At 36.6% G+C, this 17,536-nt stretch overlaps 4 protein-coding genes across 4 annotated transcripts in view; 2 read left to right on the forward strand and 2 right to left on the reverse strand.

Moving 5' to 3' along the window:
- The window catches only part of si:ch211-153f2.3 (alanine and arginine-rich domain-containing protein), a 4,556-nt gene extending 2,634 nt beyond the window's left edge, over positions 1-1,922 (forward strand). The window contains exon 2 of the mRNA XM_067361435.1: positions 868-1,922. Coding sequence (XP_067217536.1) covers positions 868-996 — 129 coding nt within the window. The 3' untranslated portion in view covers positions 997-1,922. The remainder of the gene's footprint in view (positions 1-867) is intronic.
- A 68-nt stretch (positions 1,923-1,990) lies between these two features.
- On the reverse strand, positions 1,991-10,060 carry LOC137002010 (protein FAM167A-like). Its single transcript, XM_067361434.1, has 2 exons — positions 9,804-10,060; positions 1,991-2,808 (listed from the first exon to the last, which is right to left on the reverse strand). The coding sequence occupies exons 1-2, from the start codon at positions 9,981-9,983 to the stop codon at positions 2,521-2,523; spliced, it is 468 nt and encodes a 155-aa protein (XP_067217535.1). The 5' UTR covers positions 9,984-10,060; the 3' UTR covers positions 1,991-2,520.
- Positions 10,061-11,140: 1,080 nt separating this feature from the next.
- Positions 11,141-15,906, reverse strand: utp23 (UTP23 small subunit processome component). The gene is made up of 3 exons (XM_067412041.1): positions 15,556-15,906; positions 12,893-13,064; positions 11,141-12,821 (listed from the first exon to the last, which is right to left on the reverse strand). Exons 1-3 carry the CDS (start codon positions 15,741-15,743, stop codon positions 12,417-12,419), a joined length of 765 nt encoding a protein of 254 aa, XP_067268142.1. The 5' UTR covers positions 15,744-15,906; the 3' UTR covers positions 11,141-12,416.
- A 566-nt stretch (positions 15,907-16,472) lies between these two features.
- eif3hb (eukaryotic translation initiation factor 3, subunit H, b) overlaps positions 16,473-17,536 on the forward strand; it is a 92,571-nt gene continuing 91,507 nt past the window's right edge. Inside the window, exon 1 of the mRNA XM_067411461.1 lies at positions 16,473-16,611. Coding sequence (XP_067267562.1) covers positions 16,537-16,611 — 75 coding nt within the window. The 5' untranslated portion in view covers positions 16,473-16,536. The remainder of the gene's footprint in view (positions 16,612-17,536) is intronic.

Genomic DNA, 17,536 nt, shown 5'->3' on the forward strand with positions numbered 1-17,536 from the left:
TTGATAGGCAGACAGATGGGTGGATGGATGGATGGATGGATGGACGGACAGATAGATAGATAGATGATGGACGGACGGATGGATGGATGGAAAGAAAGAAAGGTAGATTGATAGATGGATGGATGGAAAGATGGACAGATAGATAGAGGATGGATGGATGGATGGATGGATGGATGGATGGATGGATGGATGGATGGATGGATGATGGACGGACAGACGGATGGATGGACAGATGGATGGATGGACAGATGGATGGATGATGGATGGAAAGAAAGGTAGATTAACGGATGGATGGATGGAAAGACGGACAGATAGATAGATGATGTATGGATGGATGATGGACGGACGGATGGATGGATGGAAAGAAAGAAAGGTAGATTGATAGATGGATGGATGGAAAGATGGACAGATAGATAGAGGATGGATGGATGGATGGATGGATGGATGGATGGATGGATGGATGATGGACGGACAGACGGATGGATGGACAGATGGATGGATGGACAGATGGATGGATGATGGATGGAAAGAAGGGTAGATTAACGGATGGATGGATGGAAAGACGGACAGATAGATAGATGATGTATGGATGGATGATGGACGAACGGATGGACGGACGGATGGACGGACAGATGGTTGGATGCATGGATGGAAAGAAAGGTAGATTGATAGATGGATGGATGGATGGAAAGATGGACAGATAGAGGATGGATGGATGGAAAGACAGGTAGATTGATGGATGGATGGAAAGACAGGTAGATTGATGGATGGATGGATAGACAGGTAGATTGATAGACAGACGGACGGATGGACGGACAGATAGATAGATAGATAGATATCTGATCTGTCTCTGTGATTGTCCTGCAGCTGGAGATGCGTTCTCAGGATCGTCAGCTGGCTCAGACTCTTCTGGGACTCAATAAGGAGATTCAGAGGCTCAGACGGGAGAACGGATCTCTGCTGCTGGAAGCTGACGGCAGTGAGCAGCACCTGTGACCCGCCGAGCCGGGCCGGGCTTAACGAGAGGACATGATGATCCATGATGTGTGTGGAGGAGTGGAAACAAACGTGTTTGTGACAGAAGGAACTCTCCTCTTCTGGAGTGCACTTTGGCTATCCTAATGTACATGACAACTTGACCAAATATCAGCCAAACTGGGTGCTAAGATTAACAGACACACCCATTTACAGCTGGCATTAACACTGTTTGTGATCGGATCACAGTCGGATAGCACTTGAGCACAGGTGTAATACACCCAAGACGCTGTGATCAGATCACTGAAACCCGGAGATGCATTATAAACACAATGCAGCTGAAAATATCCTATTATTAATAATATATATTATATAAATATACTGGATATAAAATGCATGCTAATGCCAGATGTAAAGGGAACCTCAGAGAGGCCTTAGTTGAGACTCTTTTTATAAGTATGCTTGAGATAGAAACAATTTCTATGATGATTAATTTGTCTAGAAGATTTGTGTTCTTACTTTTAATAAAGTTGTACGAGCATATGGAATGAATAATTAGCGTAGTATATGCAATGTGTGCATGAAGCATGTCATCAAAGACTAGAATAACACAAGACGCATCACTCATTGTTTTGAATGGGACAAAATGCAATGTGGTGGAAAAAGCCCCCCTTCTAAATAAGAGCCAATCGCTGACTGCTAAAGTCATTGCATCACTGTTAGAAGCTCCGGTTCCCATTGAAACAGTCAGACGGCGCTGATCCAGCCTGAAAAATACAGTTTGTTTTGTCATGATTCGAGCATTTAGAAACAACATTTATGAGACAGTTGTTGTCAGATTTCATTGGAGATTTTAAATATAAAAAATCTAATCGAAATTCTCACAAACAGCTTTGGAGAATTTGATTTTATCCCCATTCAAAGATGGCTGCCGAGGGAAATGACTTGTCTTAAAGGGACTGATTATTGAAATGTCTTGATGATTTAAACTCCATATTGCATCATTAAATGATTACTCTCAACATTGCATCAGGATTGTACGTTTTTATTTTCATATTGTGGTACTAGAATGTCAAAGCAACTCATTAGTTATTTATCCAGGATGAATTAGATTATCAGTGAATAAATATTCACATCTTGATTTAAAAAAAATTTCATTTTATAAATACTAAAAATACTATTCTGGCATCTGTTTTTGCTGTCATTGTCATCATGCAACACTCACACAGGCACTTTTGAAGAGGCAAAAATTAGAAAAAGTAGTACAAGCGTTTACATGAAACAAACTTCATTGCATTCAGGTAGAATTTCAGCAGTCTATCACCAAAGACTTTGTCAGGTTTCTTAAAGTGTAAAACATTCAAACTTTTTCAATATATAATATAAAGTACGAAGCAGCTGTGTTTCTCATTCATATATTGTCAAATAGGACATCATGAAATTTCTCACATTACGAATGCATCATTTGTTCATGTGTGATACTCAACACTAAGATACATATTGGAACATGGTGAATTATCAATCATGTGATCTGAGCTGGAGGTTTCAGGGCACAGAGCTGCGTCTACTAAAGGCCCGTTTGGGCAGGTAGCCGAGAGGAACGGGGCTCATACACGTGCTAAAGGAGTAGATGGAAGGGTAAAAGCACATTTCTCCTGAGAAGGAGGACATACTGCTCCCCCCACCCTCACTCCCAGAGTCCCAACAAGGTTCCTCCTCCTCCTCTTCCTCTTCTTCTATGGCTTTTGCACACTCCTGCTTCAGTTCCTGAATGCCGTCATTGAGATCCATCAGCTGACGGATCAAAGCTTGGTCCTGAGAACGCATCTCCATCTACAAAAGCAGAGGAACGTTTTTATTTATTTATTTTTAGATGAGTAAATTAATAAGCTTTTTAGTAATATTTTGTGTAAGCACGTCATTCAAGTCATTTGTAATTCTGTAAGCTCTAGATGAATACTAATAAAACAAACGCTGTTTAAAATAATATTTTTCCACACTGAGTGAACATGAACCTCGCTACACTCTGAAATACTGAGTTAAAAACAACCCAAGTTGGGTTGAAAATGGACAAACCCAGTGATTGGGTTAAATGTTTGCCCAACTATTGTTTAAAAAAGATTATATGGCTGGATTAAAATGAACCCAAAATCAGACTCAGTTACCTGAGGCAACAATAATAATCATTTATTAGTAAGCAATTTAATAAATGTTTTTTTGTTTAATTATTATTCATTAAACTTATTGATAACGTGTTCCAATTATTAAACATATTAGTTAATTATCTACCCAGCATGTTGGGCAATCATTTAAAGGTGTCATTGAACGTTTTTTTACAAGATGTAATATAAGTCTAAGGTGTCCCCTGAATGTGTCTGTGAAGTTTCAGCTCAAAATACTCCATAGATTTTTTTTTAATTAATTTTTTTAACTGCCTATTTTGGGGCATCATTAACTATGCACCGATTCAAGGGCTGCTGGCCCTTTAAATCTCATGCTCCCTACCCATAGAGCTCGCGACTCTATAATACAGTGCATTTACAAAGTTCACACAGCTTATATTACCCTCAAATGGATCTTTACAAGATGTTCGTCATTCATGCTGCATGCATGCTTAGGGTCATGTGAGTATAGTATTTATTTGGGTGTTTATATATGATTCTGAATGAGTTTCATAGTGCTCCATGGCTAAAGCTAACATTACACACTGTTGGAGAGATTTATAAAGAATGAAGTTGTGTTTATGAATTATACAGACTGCAAGTGTTTAATAATGAAAATAGCAATGGCTCTTGTCTCTGTGAATACAGTAAGAAAATATGGTAACTTTAACCACATTTAACAGTACATTAGCAACATGCTAACGAAACATTTAGAAAGACAATTCACAAATATCACTAAAAATATCATGATATCATGGATCATGTCAGTTATTATTGCTCCATCTGCCATTTTTCGCTATTGTTCTTGCTTGCTTACCTAGTCTGATGATTCAGCTGTGCACAGATCCAGACGTTAATACTGGCTGCCCTTGTCTAATGCTGCGTTCACACCAAACGCGAATAGAGCGTCAAATTCGCGTCTACCGCGTCTAGTTTGCCGCTTGAACATTTTGAATGCATTCGCGCGTCTAGAGCGAAATAGACGCGCATAAAAAACAAGAGTTTGAAGCGAAATTGACGCGCGTCCGAGGCGAGTGGGAGGGGCAAGTGCTAGGCGGTTGTCTGTTTGCAAGATGGCTGATGTTGATCGTGCGTTCATCGAGAGAGCTACCACTTTGTATTTGCTCTGGAGAGCAGAACAGCGGCGTAGGAGTCAGCGTCGCGGGAAGGCCGCGGGTCGATAAACGTGTACGTGATTTAAAAGTGAAATGTGTATTTACAACTTACCAGGTAGCCCAATCTCCTCACCGACACTCTTCCAAGCGAGCTCCTTTTTATTCCTGTCTGAAGTATGAACTTGTGTCATAAATCTCTGGGTGACTGCTCACTGATAATATCAGTCGTTCCTCCATTTTGAATGAGTGACTCCGAGCGGGCCTGCCGCCACAGCAGCAAGCAGGCTCCTGATTGGATAACGCGGTGCGAATTTACGCCAAAGTTTAAATTTTTCAACTCGGGCGTCAGACGCGAATTCGCGTCAAACGCTAAATGCACAAAAAGCACCATTCGCGCGTAACGCGCGTATCGCGTCTTCCGCACCGCGCTAAACGCCTCATTCGCGCCGCGAGACCTCCAGACGCGCGTAAACGCGTCTTTACATTGACTTAACATTGAAATCATTCGCGCCAGACGCTCTATTCGCGTTTGGTGTGAACACAGCATAATGCCTTTCATAATGTTGGGAACATGGGCTGGCATATGCAAATATTGGGGGCGTACTTATTAATGATCCTGACTGTTGCGTAACAGTCGGTGTTATGTTGAGATTCGCCTGTTCTTCTGAGGTCTTTTAAACAAATATACTCTTTTCCATGTACTGAACTCTTGTTATTCAACTATGCCAAGATAAATTCAATTTTTAATTCTAGGGCACCTTTAACACAACCACTGGATTATTTTCAACCCAACTTGGGTTATTTTAAACTCAGCATTTTGCTGACTCCATTAAAAAATAAGTGCAGTCAAGTTGATCCAGTCTTATTAAATAATTAAGTTGGCTTGAATATAACCAGTTAATTTAGGTAGCCTAATAACGAAGTTTGAACTAGGCCTTAAGAGGGGTTTGAGGGGATCTGGCTCGTCTAAAAAGTTAGTAAGGAAGTCAAAACAGACGGGTGGGGTATTTTATTTACTTAAGTAGGTGTCTGTTAAGATATCTGTTAAAGATCACTTCATCTGGAAAGCATCAGCATCTGATGGACATATTTAAGATGTAAGTTTTACATACATTCTAAATAATAAACATCTTCTAAACGTCTATTTGACATCTGACACGTACGTGCTTTAGACGTATTGCAGATGAGCAAACACTCTAAAAATACTTCCAGACGTAAACACACACATAAATAGACATCTCCGAGATGTAAGTTGCTAGAAGGGATATGTTTCAACAGATCCAAAAGAGAAAAAAAAGTATCCAGTAATTTAAATAGGATTTTGCGTAATCGGGAATTTCGCGGCAGCTCCCCAGATTTCGACGGTTGGTCTCGCGAATCGCTGCGTTAGCTAACTGAAAGCTACTTTGAAATAACTTCTGTATGATCGGTGCGATCATGCACCCATACACTATTAGCGATTATTGTCCGCGAAATTTCACCGAAATCGTTAATGTGACCACACCTAGTAAATAAATAATAAATAAACGCTCGCGAACAAAGTCCGAAAAGTAACCATAGCAACAGTAAGCCGCTCGAGCGGCGAGTATCGGAGAAAAACTGACTATTAGTAAAAACGTATTATAGATGTAAATACTACAAATATAATCATAAAAAGCTTTAGCCTTTTGTTAAAAACGTCTTTAAGTTAGTTGACAGCAAACTAATGTTGTTACAGATGCCTGAAAAATACTGATAGAAATATTTAAAAGTTCGACCCCGGAAAGACTTTTTTTATCATCAATCATAAATCATCAAAATAAATAGATTCAAATCAATATTCAATCAGGGAAACTGTGTTTAAGTAGTACACTGATCTTCCACCCCATTTACATTTTGCTCTTGATCCAGAACATTCTTTTAAACTAAACCTCAAATAAACATTGTGAGACACTGGGAAAGCTCTGACATTAAAAGACTCTGAAAAGAGGGACCAGAACAAACATTATTCACATATTCATACCATCCACCAGAAAGATCCAACATCAGGTCAAGGTTAAGGTGCTGATTAAGTTCTTATTCTCGCATTCAACAACGGGAGTTGAAGGTATTTTAGACGGGCAATGTCTTTTTCAAATGCAAATGTCTTTTCCCTCTTTCTGCTCTTTTTATTGGTGGCTGTGGCAGTTTAATTGGATGCTTTGAGAGGAAATAATATCCTGAATTCCAGCACATTTCATGAGCCTGTTTCTGAAGGGACAAAACTAGAAGTGTTCCCTCCAAAAACTGCATTAATTACACTGGCAGACTAATAATGAAACCTGCTTTGAAAGATTTAATCAAAGAAAATTAAGGAGAAAAGCACATGAACTTTGTTGGGAGCAGGTGAAACCGTTCCACTGAACTGGTCGTGTATATGAGTAAACAACAGTATGAGTGTTTTCCCCCTCATTCAATGAAGTGCATTTAATTGGGTCCAACCTGATTCCCTATAGGAGGAAACACAAAGCAACACTATTTATTGTGGGTATCCAAGTGAATTGTCACAAATGCTGGCTGGAAGTGAACACTGGACCATGAAGTCATTAGGGCTGTGTTACGGCTGGAATTAGAGGCGGCCCAAAGAAACAGTCGGACATATGTCATATTTCGCTCTTAATACTCTATTTATAAACACATTCTATCTTTTTAACCAGAACTATTGTTAGAAACGTGACCGAAAAACAGCATTCAATCTTCATCCTTCAGTCCCTCTGCTAAAATTAAATGAAACTAAAACCACCAGTAGGTGGCGGCAAATCATTGTCTTAACGAGTTAGTCATTGAATCATTCAATCAACCGATTCATTCAAAATGGCTGATTCATTCAAGGACAAAGCAGAAGTGAATGAGTCATTGAGTCATTCATTAAACGATTCATTCAAAAACATGGATTCATTCAGTAACGAAATTGAAACTGTGTTGCTCTGAGACGCACAATAGCTCTACTGTTTGGAAATATTTTCATTGGCAAAACAGAGGAAAACAGACAATATTGTGTCTAAAATTTACGTGTATTAATTGAATTGTATAAAATCAATATCAGATTTGCAAATGTGCTGATATTTGGGAAAACAGCACTTTTGCTTGTGTGATATTGCTTATAAATATTAAAAATGAACTTATACTGAGACTTTTTTGCACTATATCTTGGTTTTGGAAGCATTTTTAATCATTTTGGTGGCATTTTTGCCCCAAGTGTGTTTAAAATTTCCGACTCTGGTGTTTGTGTGCTGCGTGATGGAGCATTCACATGGGGTGTCAGTGTTAATGCTTCTCATTTACTTTGAAAGGTTGACATCATGCTTTGCCGAACTGAATTGTGGGAACCATCGTGTCGCTTCAGTCGCATTGCTTGCCGCAGAAGTTAAAGATTTCTCAACTTATCAAGCACCAACGCAGGCGTCAGCCAATCAGATCACAGACGCTAGTAAATGTGCTGATATTAGGGAAAACAGCACTTTTGCTCATGTGATATTGCTTATAAATATTAAAAACAAGAACTTATACTGAGACTTTTTTTGCACCATATCCTGGTTTTTGGAAGCATTTTTATTAATTTTGGTGGCATTTTTGCCCCAAGTGTGTTAATAATTTCTCTCTGGTGTTTGTGTGCTGTGTGATGGCGGGGACGGGGCTCTTTTAAAGTAAATCCAGATATAATCTGTTTCAATCAACTAAAACCACCAGTAGGTGGCAGCAAATCATTGTCTTAATGAGTTAGTCATTGAATCATTCAATCAACCCGTTCGTTCTAAACAGCTGATTCATTCAGGAACAAAGCAGAAGTGAGTGAGTCGTGGAGTCATTCATTAGAATGATTTGTTCAAAAAAGCTGATTCATTCGGTATCATTCACAGTGACCTTTTGCACCATATCTTGGTTTTGGAAGCATTTTTGGTGACATTTTTATTCCAAGTGTGTTAATAATTTCCGACTCTGGTGTTTGTGCACTGCTTGAGTTGGGTGTCAAATGTTAGTGACCTAACTGACCTGAATTCACCCGATTCCAAAATTAATTTTTAAACCATATATCCATTCTTATCAAAGAACAGTATGTTTTCTGGAGAGTTCAGTGACATTTAGTCATATAAACCAATTACAGTTAAAATGTCAGGGAGTTGTGTATGATCATGACAAGAAGAAGAAACATTAATGTTTTAGTTTTTAAATCACAGAAGCACTGAAGTGATGAACACAGACCAATGAGACATAAAATTAGCTTGTCTTAAAGGGTTTCTGTGGAGTCTTTTGTGAGAACGTTGCTATGACGAGGCTGTAAATGCCAAGCAATATATCTAGAGAGAATGGACCTGCTCAGAATTTAACCCCTGGGATGTTGTAACGGTCATAACATGAATGTTAATGACGAGACTGTCGTCATTTTTTATTCGTGAGGAGTAACGCTGTAAAGACGCAAGCTGACCTTTGGTTTTACTGGAGTTTAAAACAACATGACCAACATCTACAGCAACAATAGACACCTTTACAATACACCTGGACACACATGAAATGCTTAGACCACCCACCATATACAGGGAGAAAGAACAATCAAAACACCAATACTGTTCAAAGGTTTAGTGTCTCTAAGACTTTTTAAAGTTTTTGAAAGAAATGTCTTATGCTCACCAAGGCTTCATTTATTTCATTAAAAAGTCAGTAATATAGTAAAATATTTTTACAATTTAAAATAGCTTGTTTTCTATGTGATTATATAGTAAAGTGTAATTTATTTCTGTGATCAAAGCTGAATTTTCAGCATCATTACTCCAGTCTTCAGTGTCACATGATCCTTCAGAAATCATTCTAATATGATGATCTGCTGCTCAAGAAACATTTATGATTATTATCAATGTTGAAAAATATTCAGGATTCTTTCATTTAAACAGCAAAATAAAAAATATTCAAAATAACAGCATTAATTTGAAATAGAAATATTTTGTAACATGTCAATTTTTTGTAAATGTCTTTACTTTCAATATATATATATATATATATATATATAAATTTTATGACATAAAATTGTATAATTATAATAATTATTATAATATATATATATATATATATATATATATATATATATATATATATATATATATATATAATTGTATATTGTCATAAAAATGTATCATACTTATAATATGATTATAAAAATAATCAATATCAGTGTTTTATATATATATATATATATATATATATATATATATATATATATAGAGAGAGAGAGAGAGAGAGAGAGAGAGAGAGAGAGAGAGAGAGAATTAAAATAATTAGTTTGAATTTTTTAAATGTATAAATTATGAGCTAAAGATTAATTATGGATTATTCTTCATATGAAAAAGCTTGCAAAATATGACTCTATTGCAAAATATGACAAAAGAATGAACTGAAAAAATTGGAAAAATAATTATAATATAGACAATTTGATATTTTCCTAAAGTCCCTCAGCCCCTGTTATGAAGGGAAAACAAAATTGCGTCATATTGTGTCCAAATGACTGACAACATGATAAAGTGTTTTAATAAAATCTCACCAGCTCCTTTCTCAGCCAGGCCAGCGCAGTCTCAATGTCCAGCCGGCCCGAATCTCCCATCTTCCCTCTGCACACCTCCGGAGATGAGGAATGATCCCTGCACATCCCTGCTGTTTTACAGTCATCAAAAGAGGTTTCTTTACAGGAGAAATCTCTCAGTCTGGTAAGAACTACTTCCATTGTTTCTAAGAGTGCTGATGAGGAGCGGAGAGCTCTCTGTTCTTCTGTCAGCTGTAGATGCAGCTCTGTCACTGAAACACAACTCTGTCCACTACTGGTGCGTTCGCTCTGGGATGGACACTTAAAACACCCCCTCCCCGCCATAAACACATACGCTCATTTTGCATAAAGATAAGTTTATGTGAAAGGGAGTGACGTAGACTGACGTCAGCCTCAAATGAGCTTTGTAAATGTTTAATGCATTTGAATAGGAGAACATGGAGTTGCCATGGCTTTGTGGGAAGTACAACTGGAGTCTATGGAATGTCCTTGGCAGTGCCATCTAAATGGACCGCTGTTTATTTGCTTCAGGACTGAATAGATTTGATTTTGATCCCATGCAGATATTAGTAACTTTTCTTTTCTCAGTGGCCAGCGTTGATCCTCAAAGCTCTGACGAACACGAGCCGCATGCTGTCATGTCCTCTCTGTGTTTCCCAAGCAACCTGCACAAATAAGCAATACATCCTAACTCAGGACAAAAATAGCTGAGACACAATTGAGGCTATATTTAAATCCAATAGATCGTCTCTGACGTTACAGACATTCAAAGAGACAGAATGGGACCAAGTTCTCTTCCAGAACCTCTGCCATGCATGACACACTAGCTCTTATAGTGTCCTACAAAATGTTGAGACAGTACTACAGTGTTTTCCATGCGAAAGCATTGGAATGTAATATTAATCTGTTAATATGAATTTATGTAATCAAAATTTATGAAGATCACACTTGTTGGAGAATGAAGTCAGTCTGATTGGCTCTTGGAGGCTATAACACCCCCTTGTGGTGAAAATATAAAAACAAAACAAACAAAACAACAAAAACAAAAAACAACTATCTGTCCTCAACTGATACATCAGATTTTGATTATTAAATGCAACTGGATTCAATCATTATTATAAATAATATTAAAACATTATCACTTTGTTAAATTGACATTATTCATTTATTATTAATCATAGTTGAACATTTCTAACAATATTTAACATGATATACTGTATATGAGGAATGGATGTACAGACATGAAATCTAATCTAATACACATGGAATTGTAGAAATAAGAAATGTATGTGTGTGTGTGTGTGTAATTTTTAAAACTCTAAGCCAACTACACTTCTGTTCTTAAATAATTAATTATGATTAATTAAAGTTAAACCTCCACAAAAAACGGCAAATATAATACCTCAGATTATACCTCAGCTACCTTAAATTCTAGCTATTTAATATCATCCATTAAAACATTTATTAATTAAATTTATATTATTTCTTTATTAATATTATTTGAACACACAAACACACATAGAAATACATTACAACACAATCAGTTATTAATATTATATTTTGTTGGTTCTCTTGTTTTTATTCATAATTTCTTTGTATGCCAGCCCGTCCAAAAATTATCATTATGACAAACAAAACAAACACAATATGCTTACAAACATCTGTACCAAAATTTTAATAATACTTGGAAAGGTTGAAGATGGCAATTTTCCTAGGCTGGACATTACTTTTGGCCACTACTATATAATTAATTTACATGGCTAGTTGACTGTTGTATGTATGTATGTGTGTGAGAAATGTGCATTATTCTGTACATGGGTCAAAGACATTTAGATGTCTGCATCAATTTAATTTTACAGAAGTGATTTTATATACATAGAAAGCACATTAAATGCAAGTAAAACGTCTGTTTTTAAGGTTTCAAATAAGTTTGGGGAGAATAAAATGTGAAATAATTATTATCATTCAGTGTAACACTTATATTTATATAAAAATACTTATTCTCACTTGTACGTGTTAAAATATATAAAAGAATAAGTGAGCATACTAAACTTTATTGCATTTTAAATGAGTAAAAAATTCTTGCTGACAAATGGGCAAAACCTAGGATAGTGGCAAAGTTTGAAAATGTAACATTACAAGCATTTGGGGTAAAAGTAATTAGTCTTTAATATGGCATAAATAGATGTTTTGTTGTTGTAAATATGACTGACAAGATTGTTACACTGAATGACATTTAAGTGGGTGTCTTCTGTAAATCATGGTAAAAATGTATGATGTTTAATTTTTGCTCAGAAAAATAAATTAAACAGGATCCATTCTGATGTACTGAAAAACAACAATTCAAATCTGTATTACACTTATTGTTTTGATGCTTGAAAACCCTTTTTCGTCTTTCACCCTCATAGATTCATCATTATAAAAACACAAAGTCAACTACACATTTTAATTACTTACATCTTAAACATCCTTCCACAAAAAACAGGCTTGGTTAATAAAGAAACACTTGTTTATTAGACAAATCAAGTGGTTTCTTGTCACAGTCAGGGAAAAGTTCAGTCTTTGCAATAAAAGAACGCTGAGAAACGAACAAATAAATTGTGAAGCTCGACTCTAAGCAGTCGTGGGATTGGAGCCGGCCGCTGCCTTCTCTCCTCCAGCCGGCCTTCGCTTCCTATTTCTACTCCGCTTCTTTTTCTCTCCATCTGTCTTTTTGGGCTGCTGAGGCATTGGTTTGTTCTTCTTCTTCTTCTTCAGGCAGCTGAGCGGGTTGGGATTGCTGGATTTCCTCTTGCGTTTTTGGCCCCTCTTCTCCTCGCCGTCTTTGCCGAGGCCCTCCTTCTCTTTCAGACTCTGGATGCTCTTCTGTTGTGGTGAGTTGACAATCTCGCCCAGCTGGACAGCTTCAACGTGCTTCAGCGTTCGTTCGGACAGCTTGTCTAACACCATGGTGTTGAGGATAATGTAGATCAGGGGAACCCCAGGGATCTTCTTCAGGGCTTTCGTCAACTCTTTATCCTAGGATCATTATGTGTTATTATTGTTTATTGTACAAAAGCACAGAACTTTGGTCCAGTTATAGTTCTTACCTGAGTTGCAACGAAGTAATGGTGTGGATTTGTCTCTCCAAGCATTGTCAACAAACACTCTGATGCAGGAACCGGATCTTTTATGTGATTGCATTTCCTGATCTGAAACCTCTGTAAGATGAGTTTTGCTCCATAGAGGTCTTTGAGGGTTTCGACTTCCTTCAGTGCGCAGCTGCAGAGAACAGAACAAATGTGTTATTGGGCCATTCCACCTGATGGGTGCCATTTCTGTCCCCAGGACATTGCATGTATAAATATGCATGAAAATAAAATGCATTTTAGAGTTAATTATTAAGCAAAATGTCCTAAACATTACTCTAACTGCAAATTAAAATATATAATTTAAAACATTATTAAAAACTAGTCAGAACACTAAAATAGCATTTGTTACATGTCCTCACTATATAAACCTAAACTTTATCATGAAATATAATCATTAAAATCTTTTAGAAATCATATTATTTTTGCATTGTTGTGTTACTCCAAATACAATCTATGTTAAACAGAAATAAATTTCACAAGAAATCCATAATATGTTATATAAAATACATTTTAGTTGTGTCCTCAGGTTTTCACTCAGTCCTGTTACCCTCACACATTTCCCCCTCTAAAACACTTGGAACATGCCACAAGACACATTTTCAACAGGAAGCTGCATCATCTGGATCTTATGCAGGCCATGAGAAGACCAAAAGTAAGTCCTCTCATTTTAATTTCTGTATATTTGATGAAATAGTAACTATGACTGAGAAGGTCAATCTCAACGTACTGTCCTGTTACCTAAACTATTTCTTTGATGTTATTTATTTTAAAAATAATAACTTTAGGTAAGTCGCTAGTATTTGCTCAGTGTCCTCATGCATACGCCATCTGGCCATATGTCATGTATTTGATCATTTTCTGCTTAAAAACTCAATCCTGTTACTTTCAGTCCTGTTACTCAGTTTCAGTTAAGCCCTCTGTTGTGTTGATTTAATAATGTGAATATTAGTTGATATAATACTATTCACCTGTATCATGAGTTTTACAGATTTTTAGGATTATTTTTACAGTGTGAATACCATACTTGCAGGGAGCCAGTCCACCACGACGTGACTTAATCTTTTTGTCTTTTTCTTTCTTATGCAGCTGCCAGAAACACACACCCATGGCATGCTGCAAGGGAAGGAGTGAAACAAACCCGCAACCCTCTCTTTTCCCCCTTTTTTGTCTTTCCTTCCCTCTCTCTCTCCTTATTTCTCTTTCCACCTCCTTCACTATAATGTACTACTACCACACAGCACATCCCTTCAACACAGAAATCTCACTCACACACATGCACACAAGGCCATGTACACACTCTCTTTCTCACACACATATGGGCACTCATTCCTGTTACCCAGTGTTCATTCCTGTTACCCAATGTTCATTCCTGTTACCCAGTGTTCATTCCTGTTACCCAATGTTCATTCCTGTTACCCAGTGTTCATTCCTGTTACCCCAATGTTCATTCCTGTTACCCCAATGTTCATTCCTGTTACCCCAATGTTCATTCCTGTTACCCCAGTGTTCATTCCTATTACCTAATGTTCATTCATGTTACCCCAGTGTTCATTCATGTTATCCCAATGTTCATTCCTGTTACCCAGTGTTCATTCCTGTTACCCAGTGTTCATTCCTGTTACCCCGTGTTCATTCCTGTTACCCCGTGTTCATTCCTGTTACCCCAGTGTTCATTCCTGTTACCCCGTGTTCATTCCTGTTACCCCGTGTTCATTCCTGTTACCCCGTGTTCATTCCTGTTACCCCAGTGTTCATTGCTGTTACCTAATGTTCATTCCTGTTACCCCAGTGTTCATTCCTGTTACCCCAGTGTTCATTCCTGTTACCCCAGTGTTCATTCCTGTTACCCCAGTGTTCATTCCTGTTACCTAAAGTTCATTCCTGTTACCCCGTGTTCATTCCTGTTACCCCAGTGATCATTCCTGTTACCCCAGTGTTCATTCCTGTTACCCCAGTGTTCATTCCTGTTACCCCAGTGATCATTCCTGTTACCCCAGTGTTCATTCATGTTACCTAATGTTCATTCCTGTTACCCAGTGTTCATTCCTGTTGCTAAATTTATTAATTTTTCTAAAAAATATGTTAAACCACTGTTTTTATCATTTTTCTTTGGTCCATCATATATACAATTGTTAAATAAATTAAATTATTAAAAAACTGATATACCAGAGACTTCTGTCTTCTTTTAAATTAAAACAAATTGTGCTTTTTATTAAAATACACCTTGTCTTAATATAAAATGATTTTTTTTGTCAAAATATCAATTATTTGAACAAATAACCAACAATTTCTTTAAAATAATCCCTTTCTTGATGTGAATACAAAGGAAGTAATTGACATGCTTTTTAAACAGCACATGAGTTTTGGTAACAGGACTGAGAAAACATGCATTCATCTTCTGCTTTGCAATTTTGTAAAAAATTAAATAAAGTTGCCTGACATTGACCAATACACATTTTGAATAGTTAAATATGTGTAGTATTAGATTCAGTGTTAAAAAAAAATATAAAAAATAAACTTTAATTTTGAAGAGTTTCAACAAGCAAATGTCAACCAATCGGTGGAATGGACCAACGACATCTAATACACGCACATCAATACTAGAAATAAGAATAACTTACTTTGTGGTGCAGAACTGAACTTCTCCCATCAGATACTTTGGCATTTGCTCTTTGATTTGAATCTTATTCTTTAAAGCCGCTTGACAAAACGTCCCATCGACTAATATTTGGAAAGGCTCCCTGAAGTTAAAGTTGTACTTGTAGAAAGTGATGGTTTTCTTCGCGTGCTTCTGACGTTTTATCTTCATGTTGAATTATGTATACATAAAGCTCAGAGTGTTTTTGTGAAGAATATCAATAATACTCTTGATTTATATCAAATTGTGTACGAAACTCACGCGAATCTCAAACATTACCAGCATGGGACCTTTACTGTCTATGCATGGGACCAGCGGTGTTACAGTAAATGATTACCGGATGGAAACCGCGAGCAGCTTTAAATGAAATACCGCGTTAATTCTAACAAACAATAATAGAAATAAGGTATTAATAATTAGGAATAATATATATATGCTTATCTAACCCTTATTGGATAATGACTTTCAGAACTGTATAGTTAACTCACTCTAGGAACGGTACGCAAGAGTCATTGTTTCTCAGACCACTATCATAGCTGTACCTTCTAGTGAGCGCGAATCGATTCTTTCGAACAGTTCATTATTTCATCGCAAGGATCTGTTCAAAATCACCAGTGAAATATGAAATCACCAGTGAAATATGTAGTCGGTTTCTATTAATAAGACTGTTTATCATAATTTTTTATGGATTTCAGCCATGATTCAAGTTATAAAAAGCGATTTAGAACATAAATAGAATGTGAATATACAATAAACAATACTACATTTGCGTCTCTCAGATGAAAATATTTTTATATGTTTTCCTAAAATGTTTTTTTAAGTTAATTAATCGCTTTAGAACGGGTTTTTAAAGAGGTTCAAACGATTCAATGAAAAAGATCCGATTCAATGAATGATTCTTTTATCGCTCTCAGGTTCACCGGAAGCCATCGGTTTAACGGTCTTTATCCCAGCGCGCGTGAAGATGGCATCCCGTAAAGACACTCCGTCTGGAAAAACCCTGGACACTCCCGTCAAACAGATCCAGATCGAAGGACTGGTAAGACTCAGAGTGGTGTTTCAGTGTGAACAGAAGCTTCTGGTTTGTTCACCAGCAGAATGATGTCATGATGATAATAATAACAACAATCATGAGTAATAATACCAATAATAATTTCTCAAAGTTGGCCACAAATACAAGTATAAATAGTAGAAAATAGAGAAATGTAATTGTTTAATTATATCAGTGGCTATAGAAATTAAATATTTTGAGGCACATATGATCAAAAACACTTGAATATGTTGTATTTTTGCCTATTTAGGGGTTTAACTGTACATAATCTATTAACTCGTTTAATTCTAGTGATTCATTAACTTACAGTGAGTTTCCATATGTATGTATAGATAGATACATAGATAGATGGATGGATGGGGGAGAGCGGGGTAAGTTGTCACACTTTTCGCACTGTCTAAAGTTTACTGAGCACCATACATCACAATGGTATAAATGTCATACCAAATGAAAGAAGGAAGTCTTGAGCACATATGTTGTATTCATTACATTTTCATATCTTATGTCATTATGGAGTTGTAGACTGTTGAATAGAGAATGTGCACTTGTGACAATTTGCCCCATTGGCGGGTAAGTTGTCACACTAGATTATCTAAAAATAAGAACACGACAACTTGATTGTTATTATTGATTTTAATTTTTAAATTCAATCCAGAACTGGAAATATAAACAATCATGCCTAGAGAATTTGGAAAAACAATTATTTCAATCCAAACAATACACATTTCAATCAAAACGCATTAAGTGGCAAGACCACTTTACTTTGAACTCAAAGTACTCAAACTCAAACTTTCTCTGGCTTGCATATAGATCCATATTAAAAGTGAATGGAATACTGCAGATAACTCGCTTGACTTAACATGTTTAATCTCTGAACATAACTGACTTAACATGTTGAACCTCTTTTTTTGAG

Source organism: Chanodichthys erythropterus, chromosome 15 (assembly GCF_024489055.1).
Source record: "Chanodichthys erythropterus isolate Z2021 chromosome 15, ASM2448905v1, whole genome shotgun sequence".
Lineage (NCBI taxonomy): Eukaryota > Metazoa > Chordata > Actinopteri > Cypriniformes > Xenocyprididae > Chanodichthys > Chanodichthys erythropterus.

Coding starts and splice junctions, on each gene's coding strand:
- LOC137002010 (XM_067361434.1), bottom strand. CDS start 9,983: ATGGAAGTAGTTCTTACCAGACTGAGAGATTTCTCCTGTAAAGAAACC. Junction 2,809..9,803: donor CCTGGCTGAGAAAGGAGCTG/GTGAGATTTTAT, acceptor CTGCTTTTGTAG/ATGGAGATGCGTTCTCAGGA.
- utp23 (XM_067412041.1), bottom strand. CDS start 15,743: ATGAAGATAAAACGTCAGAAGCACGCGAAGAAAACCATCACTTTCTAC. Junction 13,065..15,555: donor GTTCAGTTCTGCACCACAAA/GTAAGTTATTCT, acceptor TGTTCTCTGCAG/CTGCGCACTGAAGGAAGTCG. Junction 12,822..12,892: donor ATTACTTCGTTGCAACTCAG/GTAAGAACTATA, acceptor TAATGATCCTAG/GATAAAGAGTTGACGAAAGC.